This window comes from Spodoptera frugiperda, chromosome 8 (genome assembly GCF_023101765.2).
Source record: "Spodoptera frugiperda isolate SF20-4 chromosome 8, AGI-APGP_CSIRO_Sfru_2.0, whole genome shotgun sequence".
NCBI classification, from domain to species: Eukaryota; Metazoa; Arthropoda; class Insecta; order Lepidoptera; family Noctuidae; genus Spodoptera; species Spodoptera frugiperda.
Window position 1 is genome coordinate 11,118,584 of NC_064219.1, and position 16,081 is coordinate 11,134,664.

At 36.5% G+C, this 16,081-nt stretch overlaps 1 protein-coding gene across 1 annotated transcript in view; it reads left to right on the forward strand.

Moving 5' to 3' along the window:
* The first annotated feature begins 1,891 nt into the window (after positions 1 to 1,891).
* Positions 1,892 to 16,081, forward strand: part of LOC118275696 (thyroid transcription factor 1) — a 37,811-nt gene continuing 23,621 nt past the window's right edge. The window contains exons 1-2 of the mRNA XM_035593759.2: positions 1,892 to 2,242; positions 11,302 to 11,495. Of these exons, the coding sequence (XP_035449652.1) occupies positions 2,016 to 2,242; positions 11,302 to 11,495 (421 nt within the window). The 5' untranslated portion in view covers positions 1,892 to 2,015. The remainder of the gene's footprint in view (positions 2,243 to 11,301; positions 11,496 to 16,081) is intronic.

Here is a 16,081-nt window from a genome sequence, read left to right on the forward strand (position 1 = left end):
TTTGGAACTGGAGATTACTTATGTATGTTAGAGAGTATTAAAATAGATAGGTAAAAAAAGTCAAAATTATTTATTTCAAATAGACCAGGAAGGCACTTTTGAACGTCAAAGCAAATGTAATAATATTAATAACGTCTGTCTGTCGGTCAGTCTTCTAGTGAAGCTATTTGCTCGTTCCAAAGTATAGATGTGTTAACACATTAAACGCCATGGGGGCAAAAGTGACCGGCGCTAGCGGAGGATTTGCCTTCAACTGATTTTTGTTGGCAGTCAATGTATTAATATGGAGAAGAACGAGCAAGAAACTCCATAGGTTACTCTTTTTCAATCAGATTCACAATACAATTCTTCGGTTACATTGTTTCGATTGCTTCATTTATGTGAGAACAATGTAAAACTAATACTCAGTCAAAGTGAATGAAAAAGAAAATAACCTTGAGGATAATAATAGGCTACTGTATATCCCACGAGAACGCGGGGTGAAGCCACTGGCAGAAGCCACAGTCCCTCCGCCATGATACATTAAATACCACCCATTTTATCTTGGGCCATCCTCCTCCTTCAACCGATGCACATTCTAGTTGGCCTTCAAAAGAAATGAGTATCTAACACCGACGCTACTTATTTTCCGACTTCCTCTAATAAATATTAATTTCTTACCCTCACCATAGCACATATAATTTTAGAATGTTTACCTGCCACGGAACAAAAAGAACTAGATATATTCTGCGATTGCAAAAAATCATTAACTGTAAAAAATCACATAATATTATACGTTTTTATGTATGGTGGACTTATTTTGACACATTCTACAAAATGCAAAAGCAAATTTCATCAACGTAGTTACATTTAGGATAATATGGGCAAATCGACAACCAACCAATACCTAATTCAAACTAAAATACCGTTTATCTCAGAATAGTGGATATGTCACATAAGAACTTCTTGCAGTAAGCCGACCAAGTACTAAATAATAGCTTAGCCTACGATTTTTTACGGCCCAGCTTTTGGATCAGTGTAGACCTATGCACCAAGCAACAATAAACACTTATTTGTTTATTTTATAGGAGACCCACGTATGACTATTGATTGGTAAAAAAGTATAAACATATAATAATTTACTATGTAGATAATTATTAACCGACTAAGTAAATACTTCATTTCTAATTGTAATGTTAGAAGAATTTTCAAAGATAGTTACTAAAACTATAGTCCTTATAGTCTTAGTAATCAATGAATGTGGTAAACCCCACACAGCTATTAATTGTTTTGTAAACCCAAAAATATTATTACAAAATTTAAGAAAATCTACAGGCAATACTTAGGTACATTCATGAGCAAGAGCGAAATTATGTTAAAGTTGCAGTATTTATGTTGATTTTAAGTTTAACTACTTAAACTGCAACGTAACGTTGTGATTAGATGTTTAGACCAAGATTAATGAAACCTGCACAACGACACAGACATAACCGCCTACTACGAATGTGAATAGGTTTGCAACGACAGAAACTTAGTTTGAAACACTGTTTTCTTGACTTGAGTAGCACTATAATGTCACAATAATAATAACATAATTATTACGAAGTCCTTGTTGTGCGGGCTGCAAGAGCAGGAGGCTATCTCGTCAACTGTGCCAGTAGGTAACGCCGGGTGTTCGTATTTGCCGAGACACACAAAGGTACACATACAAATTCCTAACAACAAACATAAACACGGATACATAGTTGATTGTGAGATGTAGCGGTGGTAGCGGTGCCGGCGGCGATGGCGGCCCCCCCTCCGTGGCGACTGGCGCGCCGCGCGACGCAGACTGTGGCCCGGCCGGAGCCACACCCGCCCGGCCGCCGCGCCGGCCGCCAATCCGAGCCCCCGGCCTGCGCTATAGGGCCGCGCGCCAACCGTGGGGCGGGGCCCCTCGAGTGCCGTAACCCGCGCCGGGGGCTTCGGCCGCCACTCTCGCCCCGAGAGCCACTAGAGGCTGAGCCGTCGAGTGGCGTCGAGTGTCGGCCGGTCGGATGTCCGCGGAGGGCGGCGACTACTCGCCGTGTCCGGCGGAGGCGCTGCCGGAACTGAGCGCTGCCGAGCTGGCGATGAGCCTGTCGCCCAAGTCGGCGCTGCTGCAGCAGAACCTGTCCCAGCTGCAGCTCCAGCACTCTACCCCGTTCTCCGTCACGGATATCCTGTCGCCGATAGAGGAGTACCGCAAGCTGGAGCTGGCGAACAACCCGCCGTCGCCGTACAGGTGCGTGGATCGATCGCCGGGAGGGGGGGGCGGCGCCCTCCACCCGCTGATTTTTCGAGTGGCGAAGGTCCCGACGAGAGTGCTTGAGCGTCGTTCGTAGTCGAAGGATATAGTTCTGTGACGTTTGTTTGTGCAGGTATGTTGTGATTAGCGGTCAAGTGGTGTGTGTGCGGTCAACGATGTGCTGTAGGCGCGCGGCCCGCGGCTGAGCTCGGTGCTACTCGGCCCTTGCTCGATGTTACTCTACTCGGTTCCTCGAAATATCGTCTTGCCACACATGAATGATAGTGGACTCAATGTAGCACCCTGAGGGACGCCATCGCTAGGCTCTGCAGTTTACAGTCATGCTGGTGGAGGATTACCATTATATGTGGGTATTTATACATTCTGTGTCCGTGGCTAACTAACCTTCAGTGCTTGTTCTTCATCATTAAGAGCAGTTGCATTCAATTCCATGTGAGACTAATTAGATGCCATTCATAGTTTTTATACAAAAGCTTAATAAAATCGTGTTTCGGACTACGTAGCTAAATTTGTAAAAAATTGACGGAGTTAAACTATTTGCCTAATTTAAAATTGCCTAACTAGATAGAATAAAAATTATTAAGCAGACATACAGATCCGCTCTGTATCGAATAATTCAATAAAAAAAAATTAGGCCTAAGTAAACAGGTACTCAAACAGACTGAATATTAGCTACAAAAATATTTAAATATCGGTGAATATTTTCGATCACGAACTTAAAAAAAATTAGCACAGCAACTATGATAAAATCGACGAAGAAAATATTCACATAGGTATTTTAAAATGTCTTGTTATAAATATTTATAACAGATAACTATAATTATGTAGGGACTCAAAGGGCCAAAGTAACCAAAAAATCCTATAACGCAACATGTTATATTTATTTTAGAATATAACTAAAATTGTGTCCACTGTAGCTTACTTACCTATTCATGTAAACTACTCTATCATTACAATTGAAGAGTATAATAATGTGTTTTAAAATTATCTGCTACGGCTTTAATAACCAATAGATTTATACCCCGGACCACTTAATTCAATTTGAGAACATAAACAAGTTAAATAAACATTGAGTTTGCATAAAGTGTGCACAATTGATAGCAATTGTTTTCATTGACGAAGCGACAGAGACAGCGAAAGAGATAGCTCCTTCATAACAAAATCATACGTTGATTTATTTGTACGAAAAAATCATAGTGAATAATTTATATTTATTATTGTAATCTTCAAACACGACTCTACATTAAACCGTGGCAGATACGAAATAATTACTACGGCTTAGTTTGGATAAAATATTTGACACAGGGCTTTTGTACATTAATGTACGTGAGTAAACCGTTATTTTCAGTTACGTATCTTTATTATAATACTATATACTACAAAAATTAAGTTTTACCGATCTTTGATCCATAAGCGTTTGTTTCTGCCATTGAAAGCGAATGCTAAATTGATCCGTGCGATAAAAAAAACACAAAATTAACATTAGAATATTAGGTGAAATGGGAAAAATTGTTGAAGAATGAAAAATAAGATAAATGAGACATTTAAATTGTCAATAACTTACGTTTTACGGAATTTAATTTAAAGTCCACCTATAAGTATCTCAAGGGTGCTTTTCCAAGCTATGAAACTATGTGACCGTTCCTACTGATACTAAGTTATGTAGCTGTGCGAAAAAGATGCACAGCTCGAGTATGCGATAATAGAGAAGCCATCCATAGCACACATCCATAGCACGCATCCATAACACGCATATTTCCATATAAAAATATAGCTTAGTCCGTTCCCACCAGTGCTAACCTATGTGTACCAGTAAATATGATTGCAGTACCTAAATATAGGTAACAATGTAACTCTTTTACACGAGACTAGATTTCCTATCGGACTACTCTGAGAAGAAATGCCGAAACAAACTCAGAGGTCCAGACAAAATCAATTAAAGATGTCGAAGAATACCATACACATCTAGGTACAGCAACGTACCATAGCACATCTCTGATGGCGTATAGCCTAATATCTACATAAGAAAATACAGTAGTTCATTTATATTTACCCACGTAGCTATACATATCGACGGTTAAAAGAAAATAAAGCGACATTTTGGTCAAAAATGAGTTTATTATGCTATCCCACGTAAATTTTTCCGCACTTTCGAATGCGCTTACTCTCATAGCCCTACGATGACAGTATTGGCGTTCATACCCTAGCAAAAAAAAAAAACATTTTCCTAGTATTCTTTCAACGACCGACGAGTTTAAACGGCTCTCTTGAACATTTCATTTTTGTCGCTTATACCCTATTTCCTTTTAACCGTCGACATAAAGAATAATATGTAGGCTTCTCTTTACGTATCTACAATTCCAACTGAAAATAATTGAGTAGTTATATCTACTTCTGTTTTATGTTTAAAGATTATCGTTAATGTTTTACTTTGAAGATACGGGCGCAGAACTGCCGAGTACAAAAAATATTCTGTACTTATTAACATAAAATAATTTACTAAATAATAGACTAGATTACTATTTTTTATTTAATGTCCGCCTTGTAGATTATTTTCAAACATTAGCGACGTATTTTTTCATTTATTACAGAAACAAATACTTTCGAAGATATTTCGATTTTAAATATCGCATGACGTCACTTCTAGGTACATTTTACCCGTATAAATGACGTATTTTGCTCCCACTCTAAAATTTCGATTCATTTTATCTAAGTAGCGTTTTCTTATACGACAAAATAAAAAAAAAATACTTACGTGTCTAATATTTTTTATTATCTAATTGACGGACTAACTAGATTATAAATTTTCATACCCTGTCATCATCCCTATTCTCAAATTATAACAAAGGTAACGAAATGTTTCAGTGTATTCAGTGCAGTCTATTTAAAACCTTGCCTTACTAGATCTTTCTCGTAACGTCGTATGAGCGTATCTTTTTTATCTCAAGTGACAAGCCCGTCACAACCTCCCAAAACCGCTGCAACTCATGTACCTAAGCCAGGAGCTGCATTTGATGCGTTTTATAAAAAAAAAAATATAATTGGTATTATCTGGGACATATCGCATTAAACAATGAAACGACAATTAATGGCAATATAAAGATTGATTTCGTGTAATCCGTGATTCCATTTAATCATTTTAATAGATACCAATTTAGATTAGCTTTTCAAAACAAACATAATATCAAAAAACTCTATCTACTTTATTTTATTATTATAGAGATAAAACCTTGATAGCATACGCACACATACATATTAATCAATGATTCATTTGGATTAATGAATGCTGGCGTCTACCATTCATGTAAAAATACGATATTGTTGTGATTTTCTTGATAATAAAGTTTATTAATAACTTATATGAGATATTATAAATCTGAAGAATTAGTTTGAATATTCGCGCTAATCTTGAAAATACTGGGTCGAATTTAAAAAAAATCTTTTCTCTACTAAGTAGTTTCAAGTCACACTGGGTCTCTTCATTCAGTTAGCCGTCATATTTAATTAAGTAAATATGTCTTAAGTTATTACACAAAAATACCCATTTTTTTTTTGAGGGTGGAAAATCATCCAATGACTTCTCCCGCCTTGGGCGAGGCGAGAGGGAGTGTCAGACTCTTGCTGATTAAAAACCACCTTGTTAATTCCTTCTCCTGCTTTTTGAGCCGGAGCCCCGGTAAGCCCGCTAGGTAGTCCGCAGCTCCGGAGCGATAGATACCTACGTTATTAATTACCTTTTCAAATAAAAAAAAGATTTCGTCTCCAATCTCATTTTTTTTTACCTTTAGATATATTTTTTAATAAAAACAATATTCTTGTGGTGTCTATCTACCAATACGTGACGAACTCAAAAACTGTCAAATAGATTTCAATGCGCTTTTCTCTAGGGGATAGCACGATTTTTGAGGAAGATATAAAAATCATTCGTGAATTTCGCTAACCAATCGCGGTGCTAATAAAGCGTCTGCAGATGTGATGGACTCATGGACATCTAGATAAATTAAATGGAATAAATAAGACGTGATGTTAAGCTATACAAAATAGCCTAATTGCTTAAATACTTATACTATAGGGTAGATCACTAGGTAACTTTTATTTGAACGTCCATCTTATAGATTAGGTATTGGAAAATATTAGAACCGCATTTTTTTATTTTCTGACAGAAACGAATAAAAATAAAATAATAAATAAATAAATAAATAAAAAAGAAGTATTTTTATCTTAATATGCCAAATTAAAAAAAAATACATGTCTAATAAAAAACAAATGCTTATACTAATCAATGTGAATTTAACGCTTTGACCGCCATGCCAATAAATAAAATAATGTTCCCTGCGCCACGCTACAAATTCTATCTTTAATACAAACAACGACAAAATTAAATCTGATTTTTTCTATGTTTATTATGTATTGTAAAATAGTTATATTTTTGTCGACATTTGCCGACGAAAGCGCCGTGAGCACGTTCTGATTTGTCGAATATAGCCGACCGTGGCGGTCAAAGGGTTAAATAAATCGAGCGTTTCTGTTTTTTTTTATCAGTCAGAATATCTCGACTTTATTTATTCTTTGAGATCATAGACTACGTTCACTATATGACGTAATTTTTCTCGTAACTATGAGTACTTTTTTTATTTATTCATCTGTTAAATCAATGTTATTGTGCGGTTTAAAAAAAAACTATATTTTCGGAACCAATAGCTTTATAATTTGTTAGTTTAATTCAATTATTTCGTTGTTTTTTTAAACTGTGGTAGGTAAAACGAATCGTAAGGTTGAGTACTGTTTACTTATTTGTCTTTTATTAATTCCACAAATTATACTTCATATTCATATTCATTTATTTGCTTTCGAAAACACAGATGTTCTTAAAGGTAAAAGTAACAATTATGGACCCAGTTTGGGTACAGCAATTTTAAAGATATAAAATTCAGACTTAATAATTATATAATTTTATATTATTATAGTTTATCTTAGTTTAAAAATTTACAAAAGTACAATATGGATAAGTATTTATATATAGTAGGTATAGGAACACATTGGACACTTAAACAACATAAACAATATTAATTAAGTTAATTAAATCCTATAAGTATTGCCGTTTTCTAGTCATACAATAAAACCTGTATCATTAACGATTGTCATCATAGTTTCACTGACAGACAGACTGACGGACATTTCAGTATTGATGTTTCAGAAGCGCCCGATAAAATGCTTAATTGAATTAAATACCGTAAGGTTTTTTGACAACTGCCGTTAATGTGAATCGCATGATATACTGCTAAACAGTTTTTGAGTTTATTGTCAATTGACAAATGTGATTGGAATTTGTCTTAGGCAGCGTTATTATATTACTAAAATACTTATTATTGATCTCTTGTAAACATGTATTAACATTATTATTCGATAAATTCAGGATTTTTTTTTAACCAGATTTAAATGCACTGCGTCATGTCGTGTTGTTTGCTAACAATTTACTTATCTAAAATATATTCTAAATAAATATATTAGAAATATGAATATCATATGAATTAGTAGACGATTTTAAACGAAACAGTGCTTGTAAATAATTCTAATTTCTATCTATTCTAATTTCTTCAATATTTGTTTTTTTTTTTTAACATTGTATATGACCGCTTTTTGGACGTGATGTTATATCAACCGCAATTGTAACCGGAGTCGAAAAGTAGTTAATATAAATTGTGACTTGAAACTAGTTTTTACTTTATAAACCTGGTCTTTAGGAACAATTTTTATTTTAATTGACAGTTTAAGTAATCATCAAATATCTCTGAGTGTAGAAAGACATAAAAGACTTTAGGAGTAGGTATCTATTTTCCAAATTCATCAAGTTTTAAATATCAGTAATATGTCACACTCCTCCCAGCTATCGCGCTTGTGCTAAAGAACTTGGACACTCAAGTAAATACAACCGATTTAGCAAACACTTGAAAAATAAATATATATTTTGTAGTTAAACTGAGACTGAGACGGATCGTATAAATGCATTAGACCTTGTTTCAAATATACAAACACGTAACTACTACCGTTGATTTTTCTATATAGAATAGAATCAGGCGTTACTTTGCGGAAATCCATGCTACACTAACAATACAGTAATATCGTTTCGTTTTAATTCCGCTTATACAAACAAAACGAAATAATCTTACTGTATTATTAGTATTGATATTTCTATTCCCTGTGAATTCATATTTTGAAAGGCAACCGTGAGTTATAACTCGAGTGTAACCAGCGTTGCAAAACAAACACAGTTTCTTTATTTCAAATAATGCTGGCTACTTAAAAACATTCCAAAAAATGTAGGTGACTGTACAATTTGACAGGCAGTTGGCGATGAGACAACCATTGGATTTAGCCTTTTATAAACTAAACATTGCATGAGCGAGTGTTTGTTCTGCTCACGAGTGGTTCACACCTACAGATTTTTCCGCTACCGATAAATAAACACTGCTTTACATGACAAACAAGCGGCCATTATGTTATCTTATGGCGTGGCCAGTTTCGGAGCTAGGAAAGTGATAGTGATTGTCCAGTTTGAACACGGTAGACGTCTCTAAAATGCATTTGTAAAAGAATTTCCAAGTCATCTGTATTTTATGTTTCTTTTACTAGTTTCTGCAAGCGTTTCCGCCCGCATTTCTGGAATATAAAGTAGCCTATGTGTTATTTTCAAGATTTTCATAAATAAATAAATAAAATAAATAAATAATTTTAGTGCCGAATTATATCAGTATAAAACAAAGTCGCTATTTTTGTCTGATTGTTTGTCCGTATGCTTAAATCTTTAAAATTACGCAACGGATTTTGATGCGTTTTTTGTAATAGGTAGAGTGATTCAAGAGAAAGGTTTATATGTATAATACAGGCATAATATATCACCATTGCACCCATGCGAAGCTGGGGCGGGTCGCTAGTGTTTTTATAAATGAATTTTTATTTTGTTTATCTTACCTATCAGCTTAAGTGTACTCTTTGAAATTATTATACGTTTATAAAATTATGAGTAGGTACCCCTACGCAGCTTACCTTAAAGATCTTGATCTTTAGATATAGGTATAACTAATTAAAAATTTGCCAAGGAAATAGGTGCGCACCTAATCCCCGTATATTATTAATCTTACTAACAGGTAGGCCTAAATACTAATCAAATTACATCAAAACTAATTAAAATCTACATAGCACGCTAAATTAAAAGATAACAATCTTAAAATCAAATTAAAATTAACTTCAATTACGCTACGTGCCGACTTAGACGGATCGCGCCATAATTTCCCGCCCTGTCAAAACTCAATTTGTCAAACCAAACATCGTAATGGCGGCCCTGGGGGTGTTCCATAGACAAGAACATATTTACCGATTAAAATAATCGAATTCATCTCTCACTTGCGATTCGCAGATGATATCGTCATAATGGCAGAAACGCTGCAGGACCTACAAGGGATGCTGAACGACCTGGCTGACTCCTCTGCACGCATCGGCCTACGGATGAACTTGGACAAAACCAAGGTCATGTTCAATGAACATGTTCTACCGGGACCGATTGCGATTCACGGAGCCGCCCTCGAAGTTGTTCAGAAATATGTCTACCTCGGGCAAACGTTAAGTTAGGTAGAAACAACTTTGAGGATGAGGTGAATAGGAGAATTCAGTTGGGTTGGGCAGCTTTCGGAAAACTCCGTCGAGTCTTCTCATCGTCAATCCCACAGTGCCTAAAGACGAAAGTCTTCAACCAGTGCGTCCTACCCGTAATGACATACGGTGCCGAAACGTGGACACTTCGGCTAGACTGGTCCACAAATCAAAGTCGCTCAGCGGGCTATGGAAAGGGATATGCTCGGTGTCTCTCTCCGAAATCGCATTCGAAACGAAGTGATTCGGCAGAGAACCAAGGTGATCGACATAGCCCACCGGATCAGCAAGCTGAAGTGGCAGTGGGCCGGCCATATTAGCCGCAGGACCGACAACCGTTGGGGTAAGCGAGTCCTGGAGTGGAGACCGCGTCTCGGTAAACGTAGTGTAGGACGCCCCCAGGCGAGGTGGAGTGACGATCTGCGCAGGATGGCTGGCAGGAGCTGGATGCGAGTCGCTAGTGATAGAGCAAAGTGGCGAACAATTGGGGAGGCCTATGTCCAGCAGTGGACTGCTATAGGCTGTTGATGATGATGATGATGAAAATAATCGCTATGATCGTTATTTTATAAACGTTAGGGTTTAAAATTGCTTGTAATTTGTTTTTCTAGGTGCGGAGATGGTTCGATAGGGAGATTAAATTGTGTAAATAGGGATTAGGCAGATAAGCTGTGTATTGTTTGAGAGTGACGTGTTGGCGCCTCGATGGGAAACGGCTCGGATCTCTGTGTGTGGCAGATTCGGGTCAAATCTCTTTTGTCTGAATTTAATCTTTTAGATAATTTTGAACATAAAAGAGATAATGAGACTGTAGGAATCACACTACTTGCAATTTCTTTTCAGTTTTTATTTCTTAACTAACTTGGACACTTGATTAGTTGTGTTTTTTTTCCGTCTCATGACGATGATATGTCCACCAACCACAGGATGCCTAACAAAAAATTGTTGCATGTATTCTTTGGCTAGGATTTAAGGTATTATAAGGTTTTAAGTCTATAAATCATTGCCGCATTGTAGGTACATTTGGTTGTCTCCCGGTTATCCCATTGGTCTCTGGTACTTACACTAATGTGTAATGTGTATAACTGCTGATGTGTCATTTCAGTCTCGTTGTGTTATATTTTTTTTCCACAGGTCTACGACTGCTAATCACAATTTTGGGTTGAATGACCGAATTTTTCGTTTTAGATAGTGTTGGCTAGTTAACTGTCAAGCACAATTTTATTATTTGAGCTATTTTCCGATACCGTACAAAAATTGGTGTACCGTACAAAAAATGGAGATTACGGTACCCATTTGTGGTACTTATGATAAAATAGTTTTTAACTGTTATTCTCAAAACTGGCTCTAATTCCTAGACTAACATGTTTTATTATTCCACACAGATCGAATTCATCAGGCAGCAGTATCAATTCCCCGCTGGGGCCTTCCTGTGGGATGGCGGCCAACCCGTACGCGGTGCCGCTGTATGGCGGAGCGCCCGTCCAGGGCTACGGCTGCGCCCCATCAGACCTGCCGCACTACGGAGACATGAGAGGCGCGGGCTGGTACCCTGCCTCTAACGACCCCAGGTTTGCCAGTGAGTCGGCGATATTCTTTATAGCAACATTTGTTACTGAATCTCTCATTTATCTAACTAAATAACATTCAGACGATTTAATTACGAGAACCAGCCCGATCAGTTACGGTATATACCGGGTCTCGTAATGTAGCACGCGTAAACATAATGGAATTTTAGAAATACTTTGCTCTAAGTCTCTGGTTGACATCGTAACTAGTTAGGATACTCACGTCACAATCATAAGTCTACCATGACAGAGAAAACTCTTAAAGCTCTCTCTAAGTCCGGTTAAACGATTGGTAATAAGAAGACTGTGATACACTATATTGGCACTAAATAATATTTTTTGTTGTAAGTAATTTAAAAGCATTATCAATTACTAAAAACGTATAAGATTTGTTATTGAGCTACCTACCTGCTAACTTAGTGTTCATTTTACTTTAGCCAAATAACGATAAATATGCGAACAAGTCGTATCACAAAGAACACACCACATAACAACAAAATTCATAACAATATAAAGCAAGGCGTATGTAATTCATACTATTAACGCATTAAAATAAATTGACGTCAATCAAAATGGCGTCGGGCGAGCATGCGCGGAGCAAGGATCGTCGGCACGTGAACCGCGCCTCCAGTAACAAACGGCAATTTAATGTTCATGTAACCCGACGCTTTCAGCTAATTCGGTATTTATCGGGGATCCGATGCCGATGGCGTATCGCCTCCTAAGTGGGGGTTCCCTATAGTAAGGTGTTTTAGAAACGTGATATTGCTATTTTGGTAACTATTGTTTGCTTTGGTGCGCAGAAAAATATATAAAGTTACATAGTTTCCTGCGTGGTCTAACTTTTCTACAATTGCAATCCGCGATTTATTTAAATCACTCTTTGGGGATCTGGAAGTTTATAGCACAGACCTGGGCCAAGTTTAGATGCCTTTCTCATATTACTTCATACACTTGCACATACTTAACTTGTGTATTGTAGAGATGCATTTTCCATCATCTGCATTAACCAATGATTGTACTCATTAGTGCCTATCTGATTACTGAAATAAAACTGTCTCAGATTGCGAGTTGACTGAGCAAACACCATTACTGACGGTGACAAAAAAAGCGAGCTACGTGCTTCGCCAGCTAGCCACCATCTTAACCTCAGATCAACCATAATTTGTGGCAGAGGCGTCAATGCATTAAAATATCAGTTTACCGTACTGCGGAGCAATATGGCGGGTCGACACACAATTCCAACTTGTGTATTGTTGAATGAGGCGACATAACTTTTGTATATCCTAGAATTGGAACTTAAAACGGGATATTTACCATATTTTTCAATATTTATGAGTTTCCGATATTTTGCCACTGTTGCAAGCGCCATGATCACGGATGAACTGGAGTAAATGCAGGTGGAAGGTGGATTAAAAGGAAAATATCCCGGTTTAAGTTCCAATTCTAGTGCTAGTGACCATGTCAGTTTAAAAATTTTTGTATATCTGTCTAGAGGATAAAATATAGGTATTTATAGCAAAATTTTAGCACGTAGACAACTATGCGTAGGTACCTATACAACCTATACAACTATAGCATATAATAAATGATAATGATAAATGATATTTATTTTGCAAATAGGTTACAATGTAACTCTTTTACACCGTACACGTCAATCTCTTAAATAACTAGATGAGGCAGGAGGAATAATAATTGTCATCAAATCATTAAGAGAATTGAGTTGAGTTTCATATCATTTATGAAGGTATATGCTTGTTTAACAATCCAGAATATTTTCGTGGTGTGGTAGAATTTCATCAATAAGGGCAATAGAACACGCTTTCACCATTTTTTTTTCTATCTTAAAGCAAAAGACGAATATTATAAAATCTTTTGTATATTATATCTTTCGTTGGCCATTACTAGAGATTTTTGAACTGAACGTAATAAAAAAAAACGGTGTTTATTTAATTTACTTAATGAATATTAGGATAAGAAATTAAAACTTTGCCACACAAAAAAATGTTTCAAGTATACTTAACAACAAATTTTACAGCACGTAATTTTTACTTACTACCAAAGATCTATAGCTTTTTTTACTTGTCGCGTGCCGAAAAAAATCGTGTCTGCTCTATAATCTATGACTGAACGGTAATTCGATATGGCAACGGGAGCGCTACCATGGTGCAGGTGCATAGTCTACCGAAGTACCGATGCACGATGCACACACTTTTATTTAATTTTCCATTTATTTACTGATTCGTCTTTACAATCACAGTTTCTTGGGATCGTGAGCCATGGACGCTGTTTGCCCACCGTTATGTAGATTACAAGTCCTACTTTATTTATTTTAATGTTATTCTAAGAAAGGAGTACTTCACTCAAAATTGTTTTGCCTCAAGAAGCTTCTAGCTTAAATGGGATTATTGATTGTTTTGATGCTACTGATCTTTGATTGGGTTTCATAATTGGTAACTTGGCTGTAAAGCAAACAATTTGTACGTTTTTACAAGGATCCTATGTTTTTGCTAACTATCAGATTTATCGGGTTTAACTGGTCGATTTTTCTATGCTTATGTACAGAAATTACTTCAGAATATATCTCTAACATAAAAAAATTAGTTATTACAACTATTTATAATTAGAAATTCCTACGTAATTTTATTAATAATGAAGTGTAGGATGTCAAAGCCGCCGGCTATCGCAACAAGACACCACTCAAAGTTACACGGTAGACAATACAGAGCAAAGACAATCTGTAATTTAATCTAAACTCCACGGAGGAGCCAACAGTTGACGGAGGGAAAGCATGTTTGTTTATACAGTACACAAAATATAAGTATATGTAGATTGAGAAGGATTGCGTTGAAAGAATTTAAAGATTTCGATGAAAAAGTAAGAACAACTTTATTTAATTTATTTATCAAAATAAAATAAAATAAATATCTCAGATATAAAGAATGGAAACATATAATAACCTACACAGATCTCTATAACATGCAAAGAAGGCGTTTTCCTTTAACAAAGAATGTTTTAAGACAATCACAAACTCTACAAATATCCTGACTAACAAGCTCTCATAACATAACAAACTACTCTAAATAAAAGCGCAAAATACTCGAGCACCCTCTACTTTGTATTTCACTGAAATAATTGAGCGTAGGTCGTGCTTCACAATGGAAACAAAAGAACGCGTCGATCTATTCGTTACGGCAAGTGAACTGGGAAGCTTCCAACTATACGCTATAATACCAATATAATTGGCCCGTTAATGCGTATGCTAGTTGAAAAATATACATTATTCCAGTACACAATGTAGGATGGTAAAAGGTATCGAATAAATCATACCGAAATAGACTCAATTGTGAACAAAAATAAATTTGCTACGATCTTGACTGTTTATGGAGTTAGGGTTTGTTTTACTGGGTTTTAAGTATTTTGTATAATATTTCGCACAATGTCAGTGTAACATAACAAACTTTATTCAAAACATTCGCTATATAACGGGCCAGGGATTAAACAAAATCACATTAGTGAGCCTTTCTTTGCTGGACAATACAAAACTCCTGCCACAATGGAGCTTATTATCTTTAATAATAAAAAACCAGTACAATCGAAACAAAACCAACAACTCGTTGAACAAAATTTACAAATAATTTAACACAATAATACATCATGCTTCCGCACATACGAGTATCTTTGAGCAGAGATTAAAACGGTAAACTGTCGAGTGATGTCCAACGGACAAAAAAACATCTCGAATACCCACCGAATTATTGAAAAAAAAGATAACTAAAGTGGTCCGAGGAGCGAGCCCTGAGGCACGCCTGTCGCCCGCCCGTACCTGTTGTACTAGGGAGCTGTGTAGACAGACAAAATAAGCAATTCCATTTGATCGGGCCCATATTTGCCCACCACTAGAGTCTTGACTGAGTAAACATTAGGCCTCACGTCCGCAAATAGCGTGATGTCGGTGCATTCGAAGGCTCCAGCGAGTCCGGAGAAATTATTTTACTAAATGGTAATGAATATGGTAATTGGTGTTCGATACTTATGTTCTTGGTTAGTGTGAAAGGTAGTTTGTAAATGTCAGATAAATACAGTAACTCACGTGTTTGCATAATACTGAGCACGTCAAATACTTAAACTTAAAATATTTATTCTACGTGTCGAGGTGAAGTATTTGTTAGGTATTTTGTATGATTTAGTCTCATCAAAATGGAGGTTCTTATTTTAGTTAGTATAGTTATTGTTATTGAAATAGTTATGGTTCATAAAGTCAGAGAGGAAAATAAAAAGTTAGCCCCGTTGTAGGTCATAAAGTCAATGATTTATTCAGTTCAACTACGAATTAATATTTTGTTCTCCACCGCGCCATGCAATATTCGTGTCAAAGTGAAAAATACGCGCACAACCGCTCGATCCGCAGCATTTTTCAAGTGTGGCGACACATCAAACGCTCACAGTACCCACGGTCAGCGGTAAATTAAAATTGCCGCGGGGAAAAAATAAGTGTGTGACACACTTAGTTTCCATGCAGGCGCGCCTAATGCGGGCCGAGTGGCCGCGTCACCGCCAGCCGGCCGCAGTTTATCTTCCTTAGTGTGGCAACACT